Source organism: Nematolebias whitei, chromosome 1, assembly GCF_014905685.2.
Source record: "Nematolebias whitei isolate Nwh7 chromosome 1, NemWhi1, whole genome shotgun sequence".
Lineage (NCBI taxonomy): Eukaryota > Metazoa > Chordata > Actinopteri > Cyprinodontiformes > Rivulidae > Nematolebias > Nematolebias whitei.
Genome location: NC_056498.1, coordinates 36033880 through 36058623, shown reverse-complemented (window position 1 = coordinate 36058623; position 24744 = coordinate 36033880). Strand labels below are relative to the sequence as shown.

Here is a 24744-nt window from a genome sequence, read left to right as displayed (position 1 = left end):
TCTTTTTATCCTCCACCTTGAATCCCCGCCGACCCCTCTGCTGTTAAAATGCACAGAGTGTCCGACACAAACCAGCCACCATTATCTGTCGCCGCGGCAACCGGTCAACACCATTAGAGCCGAAAGGAAAGGGGAAAAGAAAAACAAGAAAAGCGTCTTTGTGTTTCGTTTTGACTGAAAAAAAACAAAGTGTGTCAGAAGGAAGAGAATCGGAGCATGAGGTCAAACACAAATAGACTTAAAGATTCACTTTGGAGAAATATCTGGAGTGTTTTTAGACCCACTTTTATTTTCAGGTATATTCACAGACAGCACAGCTGTTTCTAGCACATACATATACACATATACTAACACTTTACAAAGAACTGATTAGTTTATCTTAAAAAAAAACGTTCAGAATTCAAAAATATATCTTGTGCATAAAGATATTTGCGTACTAAACCCTTTTATGTGTTTCCAACGCCTGAATCGGCTCCTCAGAAGCTTCTCCTTTAAGTGTCCAAGGTTGAAAACCATTTTTCTGCATCCAACAAAGTTCAGTCAGGTCCTCTGGACGTGGTTTCTGTTTTTGATGAGCCATTTTGTCCTTCATGCAAAGGACTTCATCAGTCCAAGGAGCCACAACAAACTCAGTCCCACAAGCAGCACACTCACATAGTGGGCCAACAAGTTTGCTGGTGATAAGCCACAGCCAAAGTGGTTCAAAACATTAAAAACCACTTTTGAACCACTTTGGCTATGGCTGCCTCAGAGGAGTGAACAGGAGGGGTCTCAACACACAGCCCTGAGGAGAGCCAGTGCTGAGGGTTATGGTGGAGGAGGAGAAATTGTGGATCCTCACAGAACAGAGTGGCTTTCAAATCAGCCCGACAAAACAAAAAACTGTAAAAGATCCTCCCCTTTTGGCAAAGTCCTGGTCACCAACGCACTCCGGTCCGGTCAAACAGTGACTCCTGGCCATCGTTCTCTATTTCACATTTTACAGCTGAATGACAGTGCAAAACAGGACTCCAAGCCCAGAAAAGAGGAGCCGCTCTCTCAGCTTGTTAAAGTGAAGCCATCCCTTGGATTTCTGTGTGGTTGAGTAAAGCTTCGGCCACACTGTGGCTCGGTAACCAATTATGGGTTTGACCGTGCAAACACTTTCCCTCTCTACACTGCACATGCAGGGTGGCCCAACAGTGGTTGCCCCAGCTGCTTCAAAATGCGGCCATAATGTGGTTTTTCCTCATAGTTTAGAGCTGGTTAGCTCTGAACAAACCAAGCAGCTCAGAAAGTTTTTGCAGTCCACCGATGGCGCTAACGAATCTCCTGCTGACTGAGAGCTTTCTCCTCAGCTTGTTTTTGAGAAAGAGAACAAACAGTTTTGAGTCCAAGAAGAAAGTCAAATGTCTCCCAAGTTGTCATAGATGATATCAGGTGACCTCAGCGGCGCCTTGCGGTTCTGTTTGTACCACGAATGAGCAGGCGGAGGCTTCTGTTTAGACACTATGCTGTACACTTCCTTCCCGCTTCCTCCAGCGCTCCACACATTGTTGTTGTTGTTCACATTACTCCCCTGTTTTCCAGGGGGTGGGGGTACCGGTTCTTTCTTCGCAAAAAGACCCTTGTTTGGTTTGGGAGCGGTGGCAGGTTTGGCCCATCGTGGTGCTGGAAGTTGTGGTGTGCCACGATTTGGGCCCATTTGCTTTGGAGATTGTCTTTGGGGCTCTGACGGCTTCCCCTTGGAGGAGGTGCTGTAGGTCTCCTCCGGTCCTGTTGGGCCCCCGGTCTCTTCCTGTCTCCTCTGGATGGGAGGTTCCAAACGGGCCTCATCGTAAACAGTCATCCCTAAATGACCCTGCACGAAGCTTCCTTTGGCGCAGCCCTCTGGTTCATCATAGATGTGATCCAAAGACGAGCCAGGAGGTGATGAAGACCCTTCTGCTTTACCTCCTGTGCATCTGTTGTTATTTTTTCCTCTTCCTCCCCCCACACCTCCGTTCAGGTTCAGGGCACTCGTTTTCTGGTTCAGGTCCTGGCCGATCTGGTCATACACATGTGAGTATAGGTCCGGTACCTTCTTGGGGTTGCTTAATCCAGGATGATGATCGCCTGGGACACTGCATCCGGACACATCGTCTCCTGTTGGTCGATTGCGTGGGGTTGGCACTGGGGGTGTGCATGGGTTGGAGGTTTGGTTCTGAACTTTAATGATGTCCACTGGGTCAGAATAAAGGCTATCAGAACCATGCGCGGGCATGCGGACCGAGTCTACTGGCTCAGAGTAAAGACCAGCATTTTCATCAGGCGAGGACATACCTTTCCCCCTAGGAGACCGTGGAGGTGTCCCACCTCCTCCCAAAACCCCCAACATCCCTGGAGGTTCTGGTAAGCTCCGCCCTTTGAGTCCTGCTCCTCCTCCTTGCCCCTTTCCACCACCTCCTCCTCCTCCATCACCTCCTTCTCTCTTTCCAAGAACGCCATCAGCCGAGCCTGGCTTACTGCCGCCCGAATCGCCGTCCGCCTCCCGACTGCTGCAGCTGCTACTGTCCCCACTTCCTGACGTCACGCCACCGGGAACGGCGTTCCGTATGTGCTGCAGCGACAACGGGCAGTCGGGGTCATAGCTCTGGGGGCCACTGAGGTGGTGGTCCTTTTCCAGATCTTTCTGTAACTGGATGGCCTGGTCCACCAGCGAGAAGATCTCGTTGCCTTGCTTCGTCTCAAAGGTGAAGTTGCCAGGACCTGAGTCGCACCGGCGGCCAGCTTCGAAAGAAAACATCACCTGGAGAAAGAAATAAAATTAAGCACACTTCATGTGAAAGTCATGGTTTGAGAAATGCGTGTATTAATCAAGAACGGGCGTCCTACAACTACTGGTAGAAGTGCACTGTGCAACGTACACGAGATTAGCAAAAAACTAAATATTTCCCTGAAGAAAATGTCAGGACTTCGACCTAGCCCTCTGGAGCTCTCAAGCTCATGTTGAGACAAATGTGTACTTTCATGCATTCATCATGCGTCATCTGTGTTCTACTTCAGAAGAAGATTTAAACATTATACTCTGTCCTATTTACTGACTGTGACTGTGAACGATAAACGGTTCCATGTAATCATTCTTACTGGGACCAGTCAGTGAGGAACAGAAAGAACTGGTTGTTTTGATATCCTCAAGGGCTGTTTGATAAGATATTGACATGATAGAGTTGATATATAGTGACGTGTCTCAGATCCACTTCACACATCTGCAAGCTGACCTTTCGATGACGTCTCGGACATGGAGGGGAGGAGCTGAGACCTGGGCTAGAAGATTACTCTATAAAACTGATTTGTCCAGTCCAGAGAGTTAGAGCAGGTCAGGGTTCCACATGGATGAAAGCAATGAAAACAGTGTAATCTTCTAATTGCCTGTTCTGTGAATCTGGACTGCTCTCCAAAGATGATGAACTACACCTTGGTCTGTTCTGGGAATCTCCTTTTTACCACAACACTTCACCGTAGAAACAATATTCAAAGTTAAAACAGAAACTTGCTTTACTTGACTGACAACTCATGTTCGGGGCAGCACGGTGGTGCAGCTAGTAGAGCTGCCGTCACTCAGCGAGCAGGTCGCCCCGGTTCAAATCTCAACTGAGGGGGCCTTTCTGGGTGGAGTTTGCATGTTCTCTTCGTGCATGCGTGGGTTTTCTCCGGGTACTCCGGTTTCCTCCCACAGACCAAAAACATGCATGTTAGGCTGATTGGTAACTCTAAATTGTCCCTCGGTGAGTGAGAGAGTGAATGGTTGTTTGTCTCGTTTGTCTCTATGTGTCCCTGTGATGGACTGGAGACAAGACCAGGGTGTCCCCCTGCCTCTGGCACAGTGACTGCTGGACATGGACATCAGTGACCTCCCAAAAAGAAAGGAGCGGGTAAAGATAATGGATGGATGTTTGTAACGCAAAGCTTACATTTTAAAATTTTTAGAGAAGTTTCCACAGAATGTTCAACTTACGAGTGTGATGAGTCACTTTGACCTTTTCAAAATGTTTGCAAACAACTTCTCTTATTTGCACAAATGTTACACTCTGGTCAGGGTTTAAACATTAAAACTTGGGTATTTTTGTCTTCTTTCACACACTGTGTCTGTCGCCACTAAAGGACACGATTTTCTTTTAAACCCATTTGAGTGCAGAGTGCACACACCCAAACTTTCGTTGGCTTCCATCATATCTGAGCTCTCGTTTATCTCTTCAAAACTGGACACGAAAAGTCTTTTGAATGTGTCATATGTTGTACATACAACACTGTAGACAGATGACCAGACACTTCTGCCACTTACAGTTTAGCTTTTCCAAAACTGTTTGTCTCAGGCTTATTTTCTACTCTGCTTTTCTCTCTGTCTTTGAAAGGTGCAGTCAGGCAGTGACAGACACAGGTGCATGGTTACCATGGTGACCACAATGAGTCACTGGCAGGAGCTTTAGCATTTCTTTTGGTCGTAGATTTCTTCACAGTTTAAACATCAAAGCGCAACATTCTGGCACGTGTCAAACTGAAGGCCCGTGGGCCAAATCCGGCCCTTGTAAACATCTTTTAAGGCCCACCAATATTATAATTTAAATAAAAATTGTGTTTATTTTTCTCATTTTGCTTAAAATAACAATTTAATGCAGGTTTCTTATGAACTTTGAGGCCAGAAAAAAGGTTGGATTTGTCTGTATTACAGTGGTCCCTCGCTACTTCGCGGTTCGTTTATCGCGGACTCGCTCTATCGCGGTTTTTCAAAATAAGATTGGACGTGACAACAATTAGCTGATCGATGGATGAGCCGCACGATCGGCATGGAATTTCTAGTTTAAATAAATTATTTCAAATTATTTAGCACCTGTGTTTCCTGCTGCAGCTGATCAGCTGATCAGCGTGCAGAGCGGAGAAGTGGGCGTGGCCAAAAGCGCTTGCAGGTGGCAAAGAGCAGAGGAGGCAGGGAGCCGAAATCATGACATGCTGTGCTCTTTTAGAGCATTTAGAAACATTGTTTAGGATATTGCAAGAGTGTGAGAAGGGTTTAAAACGTCTTAATATCTATATATACAAATAATAAAATAAACTACTTCTTACTACTTGTACTAATATTCCTACTTCACAGGTTTTCACTTATTGCGGAGCTTCAGGGTACGGATCCCCCGCGATAAATGAAGGACTACTGTCTTTGATTTACATGTGGATGAGCAACAAAAAACATCAAAAGGGACTAATTTAGCTCCAGTTTATGAACCTAGAACCAAGGAAAGATGTCGGGTATCTGACTTGGGTTAATGCCTCGACTGAAATTAGTCCATGACTTGGAAAAAGTTTTAAACTTTGGTCCATTCATCACTAATGGAGAATGTTACAAAACTGATGTTGAAACCGTCATTTCCACGTTTCAAAATGTTCCGGTTGTACGTTGTACTGTTACAATCCACCCTAAACATAATGTGGGCCGTCCTCTTTCATGCAGATGAATAACATCAAGTCACCAAGGCTAGTTCTGCAGACGACCCGGACATTTTTGAGGTCAGCTGTAGGTTTTCGGTCTTGTGCTAGAGCTTTGACACATCAAAGTTTCATACAAAACTAAATAACCACAAATGTCAGAGACAGAAATACTCCGACCACAAGCAGATAAGCTGATGCTATTTATGCTTCCTTCGTAAGGCCGCTTGTGCAGTTTGGGCTTAAATTTAAACTTCCTCTTTTTTGTCCGTGTTGGGTTTTGTTTGGGGTCTGGCGCTCACCCGGTCCCTCCCATATCTCCTCAGCAGCTTGTAGGGCCACACCAGGACTTTCCTCTTTGTCTTCGGCTCCTTCAAGATCAGCACGTCGCTTTCTGCTTTCAGCCAGTAGCTTCCTGCAAGCCCGCAGCGTTCGGACGCCTCGGTGCGTTGGACGGCCACCCAGAACTCGTTCACTAAATTGAAAGAGACGCGATTCTTACATTTCTTACAGAAGTTATTTTATCCCTGCGGATCTGTCACATGACACAAACTGGATGCCTTACCCTCCTCTCTGGAGTAGTAGATTAGATTTTCAGACATCTGCATGTCCTGAAGTCCAGGAGTGCTGCTGCTCCCGTTCCCTCCCTGTGGATCACACAGAAATGCTGAGTCAGCATTCACACTGTTGTTTTCAATTTTCCTTGTTTTTTTATTATTATTATTATTTCTATTTAGCTACTTCTGCATACTTTGTACCACTTTAGCCATTCATATTTCCAATCAGCTCATTCAAGAGATGGGTGCTATGACGTTTGTTTTTTGTAACTTTTATAGGTTTCAAAATATTTAACTCTATTAACAAATGTTTTCTCCATAGACAGATATCTGTTTAATAATTGTAGCTACTTTTAGCTAGCCTTTTGATATTTTAGTTAATCTTTAGCTATTTTAGCTTTTTGCTGGCCGTCTGTTATCTTTAGCTTTTCACTAGTGTTTTCTTACTAGACCTTTGCTATTTTTAGCTTTTAGCTAACTTTTTGATACTTTTAGCTTCTTGACAGTGTAATGATACTTGTAGCTATTAGCTGCTACTTTTAGCTTTTAGTTATTCTTTTGCTAAATGTTCCTAGCCTTTTGGCACTTTTATTTTTTAAGGTTAACAGTTTGCTGCTTGTAGCTAGCTTTTTGTTACTTTAAGATAGTTTTCTGTTATTTCTAACTTTTAGTTATCCCTTTGCTACTTTAGCTTTTAGCTGGCCTCTATCTTTAGCTTTTAGCTAGCTTTTTGATACTTTTAGCTTCTTGACAGTGTAATACTTTTAGCTATTAGATATCAACCTGCTACTTTGTGCTTTTAGTTGTTTTGTTTTTGGCTAAATTTTCCTAGCCTTTTGGTACTTTTCTTTTTAAGGTTGTTTGCTGCTTTTAGCTAGTTTTTATTTTTTTTTACTTTAAGGTAGTTTTCTGTTATTTCTAACTTTTAGTTCCCCTTTTGCTACTTGGAGCTTTTAGCTTTAAAAAATAGTGTTTTATTATTCCTTGCTCTTAAGTAGGCTTTTATTATGCTTAGCTTTTAGCTGGCCTTCTGCTATCTTTGGCTTTTCACTAGTATTTTCTTACTTTTATCTTTTAGCTAGACAGTTGCTATTTTTAGCTTTAGCTAGCTTTTTGATACTTTTAGCTTTTTGACAGTGTAATGATACTTTTAGCTATTAGTTATCGGTCTGCTACTTTTAGCTTTTAGTTATTCTTTTGCTAAATTTTCCTAGCCTTTTGGTACTTTTCTTTTTAAGGTTGTTTGCTGCTTTTAGCTAGTTTTGTTACTTTACGTCAGTTTTCTGTCATTTCTAACTTTTAGTTTCCCCTTTGCTACTTTGAGCTTTTAACTTTTAAAAATAGCGTTTTGCTACTCCTAGCTCTTAGGTTAGGCTCGTAGGCTTTTGCTATTCTTAGCTTTTTGCTAGCTGTTTACTACATTTAGCTAGTGCTTTTCTATTTTAGCTAGTGTTTTGCTTCTTTTAGGGTTAAGTCAGACAAAGCAGCCACTGAGGGATGGAGTGGACAAAGAAGGTCAGAAAAGTCTGAGGATGGAACGGAAAACGAACCAGATTAATTCTTGTTACTGGAAACTTCCTCTGGCGTCCTTTTAGAAAATCTGCTCAGGTTTTCAAACGTGTGTGAGCAGAGGCAGCAGAGAATGTGGCCTGCGCCCCCGGGTTTTATGTACACATGCAAAAAGACTCATAGTTTGAACTAATATTTAAACATAAGATCAGCTTTTTCACCAAACTTCGCTTCTTCCTTTGTGCGATTAAAGACGAGCGCTGAAGTAGAAGGAAGAGACAAACATCTTTAAACACAAAAAGGAAGTCTTAAAAGCTGCCGCCCCCATCTGCTCTGCTGCAAACCATTTCCTTTCTGCAAACCAGCTGAGCATACTGGTCAGCCATGTATTCAGTACAAATAAAGGTATAAACACACCTGAAAGGCGATCTCACACATGGTGTGCATCCACTCCTTGGCGGCGTTCTTCTCCGCAGCGAACACGTGCATCTTGTCGTTCGTCTCCACACAAAACGCCTCCATGTTTTCTTTGGGATATGAATCGGCCAGAGTGGGCAGAATGGAGATGCACTCCGACAGGCGGATGATCTTCTTGTCCAGCTTCCTGGTTTTCTCGTTGGAGGTGCCTCCAGAGCCTCCGCCGGACCCGCCCCCGCCCGAAGGGGAGTCAAAGAACTCAAGGCGGGCGATGCCATTTTGGCTGGCGGGGTAAAGCACGAACCAGTTCTTCTTCCATTTCTGATGGGAAAAAACAAAAAAGAATCTTAGCATCTTTTCTATTTTTTTTTTTTATTTTTTTTACATTGTTCTAGTTAGAAATGAGAAAAACAAGATTTTGGACACTGTGCGGCTTGGTTTAAACTAAAACTGAAAGGTACCTGACAGTGTGGAAAGGCTGGAAGATGTTGGACAGCAGACAGAAATATTAATACTTTTCGTCTCAAAACACTCGTCTCTCCTGGTAAAAGTCCAAATGAATGAACGATGTGACCCAAAGAGAAAAGAGGAGAACGTAGCCACTTCTTTAGAGCAGGGGTGTCCAAACAATTTCATATGTGGGCAAAAACTATCCACATGAAAGGACTCGTGGGCCACAAAAATGTGAACTCTCAATGTGAACAGTATGTTGGAGAAAGAACAAAAGTTTACTAATTTTGGTGGAGAAAGAGTTTTCGATTGTTGTAGATCCAAAACATTAAAAGCCTCATAAACACTAAACGTGTGTTTTTTATCAAAAAGGATTTACTGGAAGGATTTTTACTGAAACCGTTTTAGTTCTGGACATTTGTTATGACAACTGGGAGCAGCTGATTAACATCTCAAATCATATCTCAGCTACAGCCCCACATCCCAAATGAGTTGAAAAGGAGGCGCCATGGATGCATTCCCATCTCCTTGCCAGCTGCGCTCGAGTGCCTGACCACGGAGATCCTGGAAATGGCAGGAAATGCGTCTCGTGACAGCAGAAGGACCGGGATCGTCCCCCGGCACCTGAAGCTGGTTGTCCACAGCGACGAGGAGCTCGGCAGGCTGCTGGGAGGAGTGTCCATTGCTGTGGGAGGAGTTCTACCTGGCATTAGGGCGGTCCTGCAGCCAGGAGGAGCCGAGAGGCCTGCCAGGTCTGGGTGGACGGATCGGACGACATCTGCAGCTAGTTTCTTCAGATCCGCTGTGGGATGGACCTTTACTAGAAATCCTTCCTGCCTACAGCCGTCAGTATCTATAAAATATCTTAAAGAAACGAGGATAACGAGTTGCAACAAGATTTAATTTCCCTTCAGGATTAATAAAGTATTTTTGAATTGAATTGGTTTATTTGATTTGTTGGGTCTATGTTTGTTGTTTTCTTGTGTTTGGAAACTTCATTTTAGTCTGTTCTTAGCAACAAAGGTGTAATATGAATAAGTGTCTTTTAAAAGGGTTGATCAGCCTTGAGGACCATGGACGGCCCAAAAGGCTGATCGAAGTGCTGAAAAATCATCCAGCTGTCAGTCGCTACAGCAGATTAATTTGCTGTTAAACCTAAACATTATATAAAAATGGATTACCAACTAATTTGCAGAAACCTTTAAACCTGCTGGCCGGGAATGATACCATTCCTAAACTGCAGTCGTGGGCCGCACAAAATCACTGCAAGGGCCGCACATGGCCCTCGGGCCACATTTTGGACACCCGTGCTTTAGAGTAGCGATGCACAATATTATCAGCATGGTATCGGTATCGGCCGATATTAGCGATAAAGTTAAATATCGGACAGCCCATCAAAATAACACCGATATAAACGGTGCTGTTTTTTAAAATATATATTTATATAGTGTTAAATTATTTTCAGCCTTCTTTTTGACATTGTCATTTGGTAGCAGGACAAAGTGACAAAGAGCATGCAGAATAATGTAGTATTTTAATTCCACAGCAGAGAAAGCTACGTAGTCTCTGTGAGTAGGGCTAGCGGGAAAAATATCGGTATCGGTTATTGGCCAAATAAGTTTTAACATATCGGCATATTGGATATCGGCCAAACATCCAGTATTGTGCATCCCTACTTTACAGGATATGAGTCAAAGTGACATTTTTGTCTTTTTTTAATCTATATTAGTGACTGAGGCCTCATGTGGGAGGAATGTGGTGAAAATCTAATGCAGTTTGCACACATTACTGTTTCGCTCAGCAGCAGCACACCGTGGGTACACAAGTCGCTCAGCGCTCACGGATCTCCTCCAAAATCAAAGCTGTAGTTTTACCAGCCGAGACGTTCACATCAGTACTGAACCATACCGAGTTCTTCGTCTTAACACGCCCTGGGAGACTTTTCGAGTGCAACCAAAACAAGAGCGTGGCTGAAAGAGGAAAGAATTGATGTGTTCCAACGACAAACTTCAGCCGGATTTAAATGCTGCAGCGAGAGCTGTGCACGTCGACGGTTCCGCGAAACCCACGCGCTGGAGAAAAGTGCAAGGAAGCTCTTCGACAACACCGTGAGAGGCTCATACAGTCGTGATGTTGAGTTACTGACACTAAAGCAGCTGAAAACAATCGCACGACGCAACATTTATTAAGACCTGATGTATAAGAGTTGAAACTGAGGGAGAGTTGACTTCCTGTTTACTGTAGCCTCTTCTCACTGTACCTGAAAATACCCATGCTAAACAAAGTCATAAAAACCACCAGACAGTAAGGGTCACTAAGAATAGTGGCCTTTGATGTGACGTATACGGTGAAGCCACATATTTATGGATTTTTTTTTTTTCAAATTATTAGACATTTTTGGACTTACAGGCCAGAAAATACATTAATTCAACTCATTTTGATATCATCAAACAACGTAGTGATAATGTGTTCCTTAAAATTTATATAATTATCATTTCACTACCATTAGGATGTAAATGACTTTAAAAAAAAAAGTTGTATTAATTTTAAGTGAAGCTTCCCTTTAAAGATTTTTAGTGACAAAAGTAACTTACAGGATGAATGAAGGGGGCTAGCATCTAAATTTTAACCTTTTTCTCCTCTTTGTGTCCAGGTTTTTATGTGCTCGAACCCCCTGAATGATTTTAAAATGCGCTTGGGTTAAATCTGGGAGACGGGCTTATCGTGTCACAGCCAACAACGATCTCTTCCTGTAAAAGGACAAACAGCGCGGCACGCAACACTGAACAATGACCTGGACTGCAGGTGTTAAACACGCGCGTTTCAACAATTTCCTTCGGGATCAATAAAGTTTTATCTTTATGTTCAGTTGACATAAGATGCAGAAAGTCTGATTAAACGCAGGACTTTTGGTCACATATCCCATTAAAGTGCATGTGCACAGAACAGCTAAATTCTTGTATAAGTTGGGGAATCCCTCTATTTTTGTTAAGCTGTGTGTTGTCCCCCCCCACCACCAAAAAAAAAAAACCCTCATTTCATTACATTACTCACAGATTTTAAATTTCTTCATGCAGCATGGCGGAAGCTGAACAATAACGGAGCAGAGCTTGTGACAGGAAGGTCAGCAACTTTATAAAAACACTGTGACCAGCAGGAAAAACCAGCTGGAAGGGACAAACACAAAACATGCGCATACGTTAGATTTAAATCATCATATGTTCTCTAACCAGTGGGGTGTTCTTTTTTTGTTGTTTTTTTTACCATGTCTGATTATATGCAACTAAAAACATCATAAAAGTACATCTTATCATGACCCACGTGTGGCTCAAAGTCCATATATGATGCAAATCAGTGTGGGAGTTGGAGTCCTGCTAAAAATAATTCATCGCCGAGTCTGGACGAGAACAGGAGACAAACGTTGTTGTTCACTTTACCGTTTACAAGCACTTCTTTTAATTCAACTGATCAACTGATGCGTGATATTGAAGAAGCTTCCAAACAATGATAACTGAACTGCAGTCGGTTTGATGAGTCCACTTCTGCTATTTCCACAGTGACTTGTCAACAAGTTGTCCTTTGACTCTGAAAGTCTGTGAATACTGAAAGTGAAACAAATACAATAGATGCTTTAACTACTGCCACGACACTTCGCTCAGGACCCACACACGCTGCCAGCCAGCACGATGACAAAACACCACAACCCTGATGTTCGCTGCAAACTCAAAACCATCCTGGACCAGTTGCGCTCCATCGTGCTCCCAATACACATTTGAAGACGTCGCCAAGACCCTGCGAATACCATCCACAGCGTGGCTGACTTGTTGTGGTGGGATCATCATCCAGCATGACGGCAGCCTAAAAAACACATTTCCTCACTATCCTCTAACTTCTGCACCTCCATGTCCTCTCTACCTGCATCCATATATCTCCTCTTTGTCTTTTTCCTGGCAGGTGCATTTCTAACATCCTTCTACCAGTATACCCACTGTCCTTCCTCTGGACGTGTCCAAACCATCTCAATCTGGCCTCTCCAACTTTATCTCCCAGTTGTTCAAACTGTGCTGTACCTCTGATGACCTCATTCCTAATCTTATCCATCCTTGTCACTCCTAAGGAGAAACTCAACACCTTCATTTCTGCCACTTCTCCTGTCTTTGTCAGTGCCACTGTCTCCAGAACATACATCATAGCTGGTCTCACCACTGTCTTGTAAACTTTTCCTTTGATCTTTGCAGACACCCTTTTGTTGCAAATTACACCTGAAACTTTTCTCCATCCATTCCATCCTGCCTGGACTCTCTTCTTCACCTCTATACCACAACCCCCCATTTTCCTGGACAGTGGACCCCAAGTACTTGAAATCCTGCACGTTTGTGACCTCTGCTCGATCTTGTCCTTTCAAGTGCATACCTCCACCTCTCCAAGTTCTCTTCCACCTGTTCCCTGTTCTCATCACAGATCACAATGTCGTCTGCAAACATCATAGTCCACGGGGATTCCTGCCTGACCTCATCTGTTAGTCGGTCCATCACCAGAGCAAACAAGAAGGGGCTCAGAGCCGATCCTTGATGCACTCCCACCTCCACCTTGAAGCTATTTCTCATTCCTAGGACGCTTCTCACATTTCTTGTAACTTCAAGCAAAAGTTGGCATTTTATTTAAAATAAATAAATAGAAATTTCTATACTGCAGTAATTTAGTGTCAAAAGTTAAAAATCATCAAAGCGGCACTCAGAGCATTCAGTCTTTGGTAGTTTAATCTGCAACTTCTTTTGTTGTATTTTTTAATAAACTTATAACCCATCCTTCAAACTGTAAACATAAAAAGAAAATGTACTTTATTTGTGTATTTGCTTCCTCTGCATCGGGTTGTTGGTAATGGATGAACTCTAAAAGTCCAACTCTTTGCTATCACCCACAGCATGAACACAAGCAGCACGTGAGTCGGTACAATTAAACGTTTATGGTATTTGCACGATAGCCCTGGTGCAGCTACAGGGTGTGTAGTATCTACAGGGTTGTTTGTCCTTCCTGAGGTTTTGTTTCCCGTTTCTTTTCTGAATCAAAGGCCTGACATGACCAGGGACCTACTGTATGTAAATACGTCACGAGTCAGGTCCAGCGTCAAAACTGATTGACCTGAAGAGTTGTTGTCATTATGGAGGCGTCTATATTAACTTTGTTGTTTCGTAAGTCTGCACATGTGCAACACCCTGCGAGCTAACAGCCAGTGAGGACAGGAAATGTGTGGGATGGTCATTACCCAGGATTCTCTTTGCCTCCTCGTTCTGCGTCCAGGTGTGGCTCAGACAGTGAACGACTGAGCGTCCATCTGTTTTTACTGTCGTGAAGAAAAGCTTTCGTACGGACATCTCCTCGTACGAGGTGCGACACTTTCAACCCTTGTCGCTTCTAAAACGTGTGAAAGCAGCTCGTCCGTATAAGGCGGCGGCAGAGCGTCGCAGGCTTCTACAGAGAGTGGAAATTATGCAAATGACATCACGACACAGAGAGAGATGCGAAGAAACTTCCTCACCAATGTCCTGCCTGGTACAAGCTGAAGTCAGCGGACAGCGAGAAGGCAACATTTGACCAACAGAAACGGCAACGGTGCCTAAAATACACAGAATGATGCAGTTTGACTGATTTTGTTGGGTTGTGGGTAAATCTGCACGACTAAAAATACACTGAGATGCAAGACCTTGCAGTAACATTTATGTTAGACTCAGCGCAGCATGCAGACAGATAAGACTCATTCCTCTTTTTGATGTCGAACTAAACCACTTGACGCTCTCAGTGGCCACAAACACACTGAAGAACATAATCAGGAGCAGAAAGTGCTCATCGGTGTGCTTTTTATAGAAGTGTAAAGGTATTTCTGCTTATCAGAGCGTGTCTGCTGCTGCTGGTGTGCGTTAAAGCGACAAAGGAGAAATGTGTTATGGGTGTTTATGAAAATGGGGGCATAAAGAAAAGTGAGTGAGGGTTAAAAAGAGAAATATGCTGCTTTAACCCTGGGGGAATCAAATTAATGCTTTGCAATTTAACGCTTCACCTCTACAAAGCGTGTGCATGCCATCTCAGTACATCAGGGTGTTAGTGGAGGGGAGGGGGATTGTAGCGAAGATCCTTATATCTACAAGAAGGTCAACTTAGGTCAAACTGTAAAATTAAACGCAAACAGCAATGTTACGAGGAGTTGATTTCATTATTAAGTAGTCCCTCACTTATCGCGGGGGTTACGTTCCAGACACCCTCGCGATAGGTGAAAATCTGCTAAATAGGGACGTTATATTTATTTTAGTATTTATATATATTTTAAGTCTTTATGAACCCTTCCCACACTCTTGCAATGTTCTTCACAATGTTCTAAACGCTCTAAAAGAGCTCATGGTGTCATGAACTCCACTCTATGCCACGCCCACTTCTCCACCGTAATCACACTCATGCTCATCACCTGAGTCACTCCCAGTCTCCCTCCTGCTGCACCTGTGCGCTGCCCTTCTTAAGCGCTCCCCAGTCTCTGCCTCCCTGTCAGACTGTCTGATCGCCTCGTGCCTGAAGCATCCAGCATCCTTGTTCCTGCTCTTGTTCCTAAAGGCTCGGTTCGGGTCGCGCTCGATTATTTTAAATAAACAATCAATGCCGCTCGTGTGGCTCACTCAGGTATAAGACAAACCCCCGCTCCCTCCTTTCTTTTTCTGAGGCTCTCTGTTGCACGCCTGCCTGTTGTGCGTCTCTGGGACATGATGGGGAAAGACAGACCCCACACCTTCCCCCGCCTTTCTCTTTCTGAGGCTGTCACAGCAGACAGCTTCAGAAAGAGAAAGGAGGGGCAGGGTGGGGTCTGTGTCTACTCTGCTGTGACAGCCTCAGAAAGAGAAAGGAGGGGGCGGGGTGGGGGTGGTGTCTGTCTTTCCCCATCACCAATCATGTATCGTGTACAATCTTACGTTGAAAACCACAAAAGAGCGAGTCCGCGAAGGTCGATGGAGTTGGAGACCTATTTGTCCAAAAAAAAAAAAAAAGAAAATATTGAATTTTTTAAGTCTTCACAACTCGCAAACTAACCTTCAAGGGTTTGGTGAGATCTTTTAAAGTAGTGTTCGGTGGAAAGGTTAGGAACTATTAATAATCTTATCTGTTCCTATCTTTAACCCTCCTGCTGTCCTTGGGTCAAAGTGACCCCTGACGCCAAAACTTGGACCTTCATTTTGACCCAAAGACAAAAGGAGGTTTAAAAAAATAAAATAAAAGTTTGAGAACTATTTAAAAAAAAATTATAGCGCCATCCACTTTCAATTAGAAATATCACAATATTGTTATTCTGCACCAAAAGTGCTACAGCTAGCTGCCGCTGCTCTTTGCACTCGCAGAATAATTATATTAAAAAGCCATGAGATGAAAAATTGACAGCAACATTGAGGTTTTAAAGAAAAGTTGTTTGGATGAACCAATGTAAAATGTTTAAAAACTGAAATTGTTTTAAGATGGCGACTATTCGCGTTGATCTTGGCCTCGCATGAAACTAGCGGTTAGCTCGCTGGACTGGTCAGAATCAAACCGTTTCGTCGTTGTTTATACACCTACCTATAACAGGTAAGAGAGTAACTGTTCACAACTTCCTACAGAACCTCACTTAGAATCAACACTAAATGTATATTTACACATTTTAAAAGGAACTACATGACGGAGTGGGAAGAAAAGTTCTTGCTTCATTGCTGGTTATAAAATATTAACTGAAGCAATTCTATGCTACTAACAACACTGCCATAAATAACTTATTATTTTAAGTATTATAAACAAGCTCAAATGTTAAATGAGTTTTATTGAAGATAAAAAAATAGCTTTTAACCTGCTTAAATAACTGAGGAGAAAAATTGAGTTCTACTGTAAACCTAAATATCGTCTGCATAAAAAAGTACGATGTATACTTTTATGCAGGGATGTATTTTAGCGCGACAAAAATATGAGTGCATACTTCATCAAGCTGTGGGCAGTGAGTCAGACAGAGGATGTCGAGGAGGCATGAGAAAGTCAAAACAGCGGATGAACCAGTTTCAGAATCTCCCCAACAACCGGAAGAGTTTAAACGTTGTTTCAACTGTTTACGCCGGTACTTCTCAGTCAGACGTTATCCTCGTGTTTACATCTGAGACCGAGCTCGTAAACGTTTCCAAGATCACTTTTCCTGCTTCAAACTGATGAGCCATGAACGGGCTTCCTGCGGACACTTGGTGGGAAGCTGTTGATGTAAAATGTTCAGGTGTTGGAGCAGAAACATGCCACTCCAGGACCAAAACAGCCGACGTGTACAACGCTTTAATGCCACTCTCATCAGTGCATACGTGTTCATCCTACAGTGGTTCAGCAGTTCACAAAGTTCCTTAAGGCCACAACGATGATCAACTATTCCAGGTGATTTTCAGAGCGGTGCTGTCGTGCACACAGGGAAGTACCGGTAGTTCTTTGTGCACAGAAATGAACAGTCATTTTAATAAACGTCATTTTCTTTACGAGCCTCAGACGGCTTCAGGCCATTCCAGCACTTCCTGAGCATTAATGTTGTGTATTAAATTTTAAAAAGTCCAACATCAACAATCTTTACCAACAGTTTAGTGCAGCATTGCCTTTCATAATCTGACCGAATAAGCCAACTATTACTTTTCCCACAATAACAATGTTTTAAGAAATATTTTTGCTCCATTTATTTTTGCTTTCCCCCATGTTTTCAAATTTATTTAATACGGTAGTCCCTCGTTTATCGCAGGGGATCCGTACTCGGTAGCCCCGCAATAAGTGAAAAAAACGCAAAGTAGGAATAGTAGTTTATTTGAGTATTTTACCCCCTTCCCACACTCTTGCAATATTTTAAACCATGTTTATAAAATATAATGTTTCTAAACGCTCTAAGAGAGCACAGAATGTCATGAACTCAGCTCTCTGCCTCGGCTGCTCTCTGCGCTCTCGGCCACGCCCACTTCTCCGCTGCAGAACGAGTGTGGGCTGCACACAGTTGCAGCAGGTGCTAAATAATTAAAAATAATTATTTTAAAATAAAAAAATCCATGCTGATCGTGCGGCTCATCCGTCAGTCAGCCAATTGAGTGTCATGTCCAATCTTATTTTGAAAAACCGTGACAGAGCGAGTCCGCGATGAACGAACCACGAAGTGGCGAGGGACTACTGTATACTTCAAAGAAATAGTAGAGTTGAAGTGATTTTTACGCCTTATTAAACATTTAAACTTGTATTAAATTTTGAACTATTGTTTTTTTTTTAATGTCATCAAAATATTAAAATTAGTTTCTTCTTTTAGATCCTGATCTATTGGTCATGTATGCAAATATAATCATACTAATATACAATCAATGAGAAATTATACTCATTTTGTTTATGCACTTCATTAATTTTTATTAATTTTCTTATAATTCAGAGTATATATATATATATATATGACCTTGAAATAATTTTGGGGGGAATTTCATGCACACTCAGAGTATGTTTTGTGAATGACTCTCTGCTACTACACCAAATTCTAGCTCAGTTCTTGTAAAATTCAATTAAATTTTGCCAATTTTGTATCTTAATGTCAGTTTGTTATGGCAGCCATATTGGATCGGTGTGACCCAAAAAGCAATCAGTTGTAGAAGTACATCCAGTGATTACTTTCTGCAAGTTTCTATATGATTTCTACAGTTTTTTGTGAATTATTTTACTAAAAGACACTAAAAAACATTATCATACGCCTTTTTTTTTTTTTTTTTTTTACCGCGGATAATAAAAGGTTGATGATAAAACTTAGAATACAAACTGTTACTACTAACCTCACATGACACCATCTCACCGTTGGACTTAAAATACACAGAGCAGAGTATATTTGGAGGATTACACACTTTAACGTCATCATTATTACAAATGATTTAGTGCGGCATTTCTGGGAAATATCACTTAGTGCGAGCGATTACGCCTCCGAAGAACAACCCAAAAAAAACGAGCTGACAGTAAAACTCCACTGATCCATCAGACACCAAACGTGAATTACTGTTTTAGAAATCTTGCAGCCTGAGGGAACGTATTTCTGGTTTAACGTGACACTCCCCTTCTGCTGAAGTGGCAGCTGGAAAAAAATCATGACCGAAAGATTTCTACAGCTCCAGGTGAACACGTCCGAACATCTTCGACATTAAAGCGTGGGCGTTCAACCGGACAAGCTGGTGCGCGTTCAGACGCAAATTTCTGCTAAAATCGTGTTTTTAACGCGCCGCTCTGCTGCAAAGAGACCGAATCCAGGTGACAGTTTGTAAAACTGTAATTACATTTACAAAGAACAGTCGATGGGGTATAATTACATATGTCATGAATTTAAAACTCTAAACTACAACTAAACAGCCTAATATTTACCGTATTTACCAACTCCTGTTCAGACGGGTTTGAGCTAATATGAGTGGATAGTAGACACTTTTATATATTAGTTCTTGTAACGTGAATATTTTGCTTTTATTTCTCAAACTACTCCCCACAAATATTACGTAAAAACAAAAAGAAAGGTTTATTTTGAAAGGATTATGCTACTCTGCATTTTAGCCAAGGTTCTAGAAAAACTGATAAACTCTCAAATCAAAAATTACCTGGACTCATTTAACATCTTACCTCCACATCAATCTGGTTTCAGGAAACAACACAGCACAACCACTGCTTCACTGAAGGTTCTTAATGACGTAGTTGAAGCACTGGATGCTAAGGATTATTGTGCTGCACTTTTCTTAGACCTGTCTAAAGCTTTTGACACTGTGGATCAGAACATCTTGTGTCATAAACTCTCAGAAATCGGTTTCTCAGATCACACCATTGGTTGGTTCTCTAATTATCTTTCAGACCGGAGGCAATGTGTTCAACATAATGGTACTTCCTCCAGTTATTTAACAGTCAACAATGGTGTACCACAAGGCTCAGTCTTAGGACCCACCCTCTTTACAATCTATATACATAATGTAGGTAAGAACATCCCTAATGCATCCATTTATTTCTATGCTGATGACACAGTTGTTTATTGTCGAGCTACAACAGTTGCTAAGGCTTTCCAGCTTTTGAAATCTGCATTCAACATCATCCAGACTGATTTGTTTTGCCTCAAACTTGTCCTAAATGCCGACAAAACCAAAGGGAAGCTTTTTTCAAATAGGAAGTTGGTCCCAGCAGTTCTTCCTCCGATTCTATCCTCAAATGGTGTCCCCATTGAGTTTGTTGATTCCTATAAATATTTGGGTATCTTGGTGGACTCACATCTCTCTTTTAAGCTCCATGTGGAAAACTTGATAAAGAAATTGAAAGTTAAACTGGGTTTCTTTTTCAGAAACAGATCCTGTCTAACCCTGAATGCTAGAAAACGCCTTGTATCTGTGACTTTCCTTCCCTCCATTGATTATGGTGACATTATTTACATGAACGCTCCTACAAGAACTCTGCAGATGTTGGATGCTGTCTATCATGGTGCACTAAGACTCATAACTGGCTGTGATTATCGTACCCACCACTGCACCCAGTATTCACTGGTTAACTGGACATCATTAACTTCACGCAGACTCTCTCACTGGTACATTTTCATCTTTAAATCACTTCTTGGTCTGTTGCCTTCATACATCTCCTCCTACATGTCTCTGCGTGAGTGCAGCTACAGCGTGCGCTCTCAGGACATTATTACCTGCAGTGTTCCCTCAGTGAGGACTGAACTAGACAAAAGGGCCTTCTCCTACTCCGCTCCAGTTTCCTGGAATATCTTACAAAAAGATTTGAAGCTCTCGACCTTGACCTCTCTAAGTGTCTTTAAGAATCTGTTGGACTCCTGGCAGGGTCCAATGCTGACATGTTCCTGTTGTTAGTTTTCTACATTTGTCTTGGAATCTAGCTGTTTTTTGTTTTGTTACCTTTTCCTTTTAGCCATCCTATTTGTTATAAAAAATAAAAAAAAATAAAAAAACTGTAGTATGCTTTTTTTTTTTATAACTGTTTATGGTTGTTGCTGTTGTCCATTGTTGTCATCTTTCTTTGTTGAAATCAGGTCTCTCTTGTAAATGAGTCCTCGAGGCTCAATGGGAATTACCTGTATAAATAAAGGTTGATTGATTGATTGATTATCTTGTAGAAACTGTGGGCATGGGTGAGCTCCACCTCCATGTTGAGCCACTTGAACCAGTGAATAACGATAGTAATACCTGCTAGCAGAGTTAGCAGCAGCACATGTCTCTGCACCTGAAGCCTCTGGTTCATCAGAGGGTTTTTGGCTGCAGGACTTTTGGTTTACCTAAACCCCAAAGTGGCAGCTGAAGTTAGTGCTTGTTGCTGCCGTCTCTGCTTTTAAACACTTTGTTGTTGTGCTCAGACGTGTGCTATTTGAATTAGTCCTGCATGAGTAAAGGACAAAATTAGCACGCCATGTGGGAAGCATGAACTGCTGCACGTTGGTCTACATTTTTTAGCCATACTGGAGGAAGGCTACGAGACTGAGGAGTGAAGGTCGTGTTTGAACATTCGAAGAAAAATCAAATATTTACAAATTTGAATTTTTTTTGCTTAAAACACACTTGTAGCTACCGTACTTGCCGCCGTACAAGTCGCATCAGTCTAAATATGTCTACTAATAGTGGAAAAAAACATAAATATGCCGTATAAGTTGCATCTATTATGCGTGACCGCTGACGCGTTTGGTACGTGTCATCGATGACAACCCGGAAATGTGGGCCGGTGTTGTGCCGATTGGCTGCCAAATGGAGCGTGCACAGGAGGACCCTGTCAAGAGTTTAACAAGAATAACACTTAAAAACAATTATTTGTTTGCTCGAAATTATAAAAAAAGGTGTGTCTCAGTTTAACTTTTCCTTAATAAATGCACTTTAAATGTCAAATCAGCTGCATTTCGCCTGGGCGGCACGGTGAAATGCAGCTGACTGGACGTTTGTTCCAGGAGTTCCAGAGTGAGACAAAGGTGGCTTTCTATGGCAAGCTAAGTGTCTCATTAATAGCCACTTTTACCTATTAATGAGACACTTGGCTTGCCATATAGGTCAAGGGCCCTCTAGTGGCTAGAAATGGTAGTGTTCAATATTTTCCATTTCAGAATGAATGAAATCGTCAGATCTCAGCCAGAAATTGAGTTATAAATATGGGGAAAAATACGAAAATATGTTGCTTCGCTGTATAAGTCGCATGTTAATTTATGAAAAAAACTGCGACCTATACAGCAAAAAATACAATAATCAGATCTCACATCTCTTGGAAACTGGCTCATTTTGTTGAGCAGTTTGGCATTAGGCCCAGCTGTTCAACTGAAACCGATAACTGTCATTCTACAGACCACAAGAAACTCCAACAGATACAGTAAATGTTGTTGGCGCCGGATTTCTTTCCTGAACTAAGCACAGGACACTGTTCATGCTTATGGATAATTATTAATTATTCTTCACGTGCACTTAAATGGACTGAATCATATTTGTCCAATCAGTTTCAGTCTCTGTATACAAAATCAAAAATCATCTATGAAGTTGTCGACATAAGTTCCACAAGGCTCTATCCTCAGACCACTACTATTTTCTCTACACGTTAATGATCTTCCATCCGTATGCTCTAGTTGTAACATTCAAACATATGCAGATGATAATGTAATTTATAGACATGAAAACTAAGAAAGCTGTTCTATAAACTTTAACATGAATGCAAGTTTGAAAGAATACAGAATATTCCTGCTGGGAGTGCTACGCCTAGCTGCTGCTGCCACTATTTGTGCTCGCAAATAACTATGGGTTTCTTTATCAAGAAAGAAATGAATGCAAAAACATTTAAGATGGTAGAAATCTGCTCTTCTCCAATTGTTAGCTTAGAATTGAACCCTATTTCTCCAAACTGAGGTTGTTAAAAGAGCTATCAACAACTACAACTGGTTCCTTCAAAAGAACTGAACTAGCCCTTTCAAAGTTTTATTGGTTTCGCAAAGAGTTCAATTGATGTTTGAAAGACTGTGGAAAACGTTGTGATAAAAAAAGAAGCGCATCAGTCTATTATTACAGCCCAACAGCTCGATGTGTGAAGCACATCCTGACAGCTTGCAGTAAGAACTTCACAAATCGACATTCTGAAACAGAAACTTGGGTCAGACCTTACCGCTGCACACTCAATGTCACATTTTCCAACCATGCTCATGGCAACCAGCCATATATATATATATATATATGTGTGTGTGTGTGTGTGTGTGTGTGTGTGAAGGCATATGTCCACTGACAGTTCTAACGATTGCATAATTCCTGTCAACAAACCTCAAACCAGTTTCAACACTCTCAGAGCTGCTGGTGTTCGGCTTCCTGTTCTATTTTCTTTCATCACTTGGGCTTTTTTTGTGTCCCCTCCAGGGTTACATCTGCGAAACGACAACGTCCTTTACTTTGGTTTGTTCTCAGTCGATAAAAACACAACGAGACGTTGTCGGGGAGTGTGAATATGCATCGTAGAACAGGAAACATGGGCAGACTTGTTTCGTGTCATATGACCAAGAGAGACGACCAAACAAAGACCCTCTTTGCTCGTCTTTAACTGTGATGGAGCTGTTGTTTTAATAGGGAACGTCCGGTTTTATTAGTTTTCCTGCACCTTTTTGGGTACGCTCGTAAACAACAAAAACCAGGTTCTCCTCGTGTGCAACATCTGGACACAGCTGTGCAGCTTCTGCTCCAAAGCGCCACAACAAACAAAACCAGGCGTGATGAGAGCAGCTCTCAGTTCTCCTGCTGCTGCAGGTTCAGGAGGAGTCTGGGTCACTCTGTATTTGCACGTCAGACTGGTTTATTATTGGATTCTAATCCAATATTGTTATTGTTATTGTTTTACTGAACCCATTTTAAATTGACCTGACACAGTAAAACTGACTTTGTCCTCTTGCAGCAGGTTTATGTTGAATATTTACCATTTTTATACAGATTTGTTGTGTAACTCACTACATGGACGTGGAGCTGATTAATTTGCACTATAAGCTTGTTATTGTCAGGATTGTTATTTGAGCATCATGAAAGTAAAAGTCCTACCTTGCCAAACTTTTGGTGTTGCACATAAAGTTGTCCCTCCTTCACGTTTGTGTCCATGCCCCGAGATTCTGATGCTCCGGGATAAACTTTACAACCGAACTTGTCCGAATAAAATCACTTTTTTTTTTAGGGATTTTAATTTCCAACAACTTCCCTCCGTGTTTCACTTCCGCTCCTCGACCGTTAAAGCGTTTTCCTCGTCACGCGCTGGTACCACGGTGTCATGGCGGCGGGGTTAAATGGAATAAAAAGGTCCGAACAGACACCGAGCGGTTCCGAAGAACTGTCCGATGTTGACGGCTGCACCGTCTGCGCGTCTCCTGTCGCTCCTCCTGCGAGGTTCTGAGTCCGAGTGGACCGAGCCGAGACACAACGAGCGACTTCCTGTTAGCGCTTTCAGAATAAAAGCTTGGTTAACTGCAGAATCGAAGCGTGAATAATGTTGACTTTTAATATTTGTATCTTTCACACTTTTTAAATTATTAAACTTTGTTCACAGGAATTCCCCCGATAGAAACGCACTGACATTTCTTTCATTTCTTCCAAAACATTATCCTCTGAAATATAGCTCAGCATACTTCCTCTGTTTTTGTCATCTTACGGTCCTTTTAACTTTTAGTTCAACTTTATAGTTCATGTGGTACGTGAGGTGGAACAAAATTATGCACACAGGGTTCCAGTTACACCCCAAAATAGCTAAATATAAAGTATAAAAAGAAAACAGCAAATAAGGATCTAATACGCTAAAAGATCTAAGATATACACTAAACACTTATGATGCTAAACAACAGCAGCCCGAACATGAGTCTGTGTGAGCAGATGGGTATGAATGAATATAGCAGCGTGAGATAATCAGCAGCATGGATAATCAGCAGCATGAGATCAGCAGAATGGATCATCAGCAGCATGAGATAATCAACAGCATGAGATCATCAGAATGAATAATCAGCAGCATGATAATCAGCAGCATGAGATAATCAACAGCATGAGATCATCAGAATGAATAATCAGCAGCATGGATAATCAGCAGCATGAAATAATCAACAGCAATACATCAGCAGAATGAATAATCAGCAATGTATGGGTATGAATGAATATAGCAACATGAGATAATCAACAGCATGAGATCAGCAGAATGAATAATCAGCAGCATGAAATAATCAACAGCATGAGATCAGCAGAATGAATAATCAGCATCATGAAATAATCAACAGCATTAGATCAGCAGAATGAATAATCAGCAACATATGATCAGCAGAATGAGATCAGCAACATGGATAATCAGCAGAATTAGGTAA

General features: G+C 41.9%; 1 protein-coding gene across 1 annotated transcript; it reads right to left on the bottom strand.

The window, feature by feature from the left end:
- Positions 1 to 870: 870 nt before the first annotated feature.
- Positions 871 to 23762, bottom strand: dok1b (docking protein 1b). The gene is made up of 5 exons (XM_037684150.1): positions 23447 to 23762; positions 7923 to 8243; positions 6005 to 6086; positions 5742 to 5914; positions 871 to 2767 (listed from the first exon to the last, which is right to left on the bottom strand). The coding sequence occupies exons 1-5, from the start codon at positions 23501 to 23503 to the stop codon at positions 1385 to 1387; spliced, it is 2016 nt and encodes a 671-aa protein (XP_037540078.1). The 5' UTR covers positions 23504 to 23762; the 3' UTR covers positions 871 to 1384.
- Between the last annotated feature and the right edge of the window lie 982 nt (positions 23763 to 24744).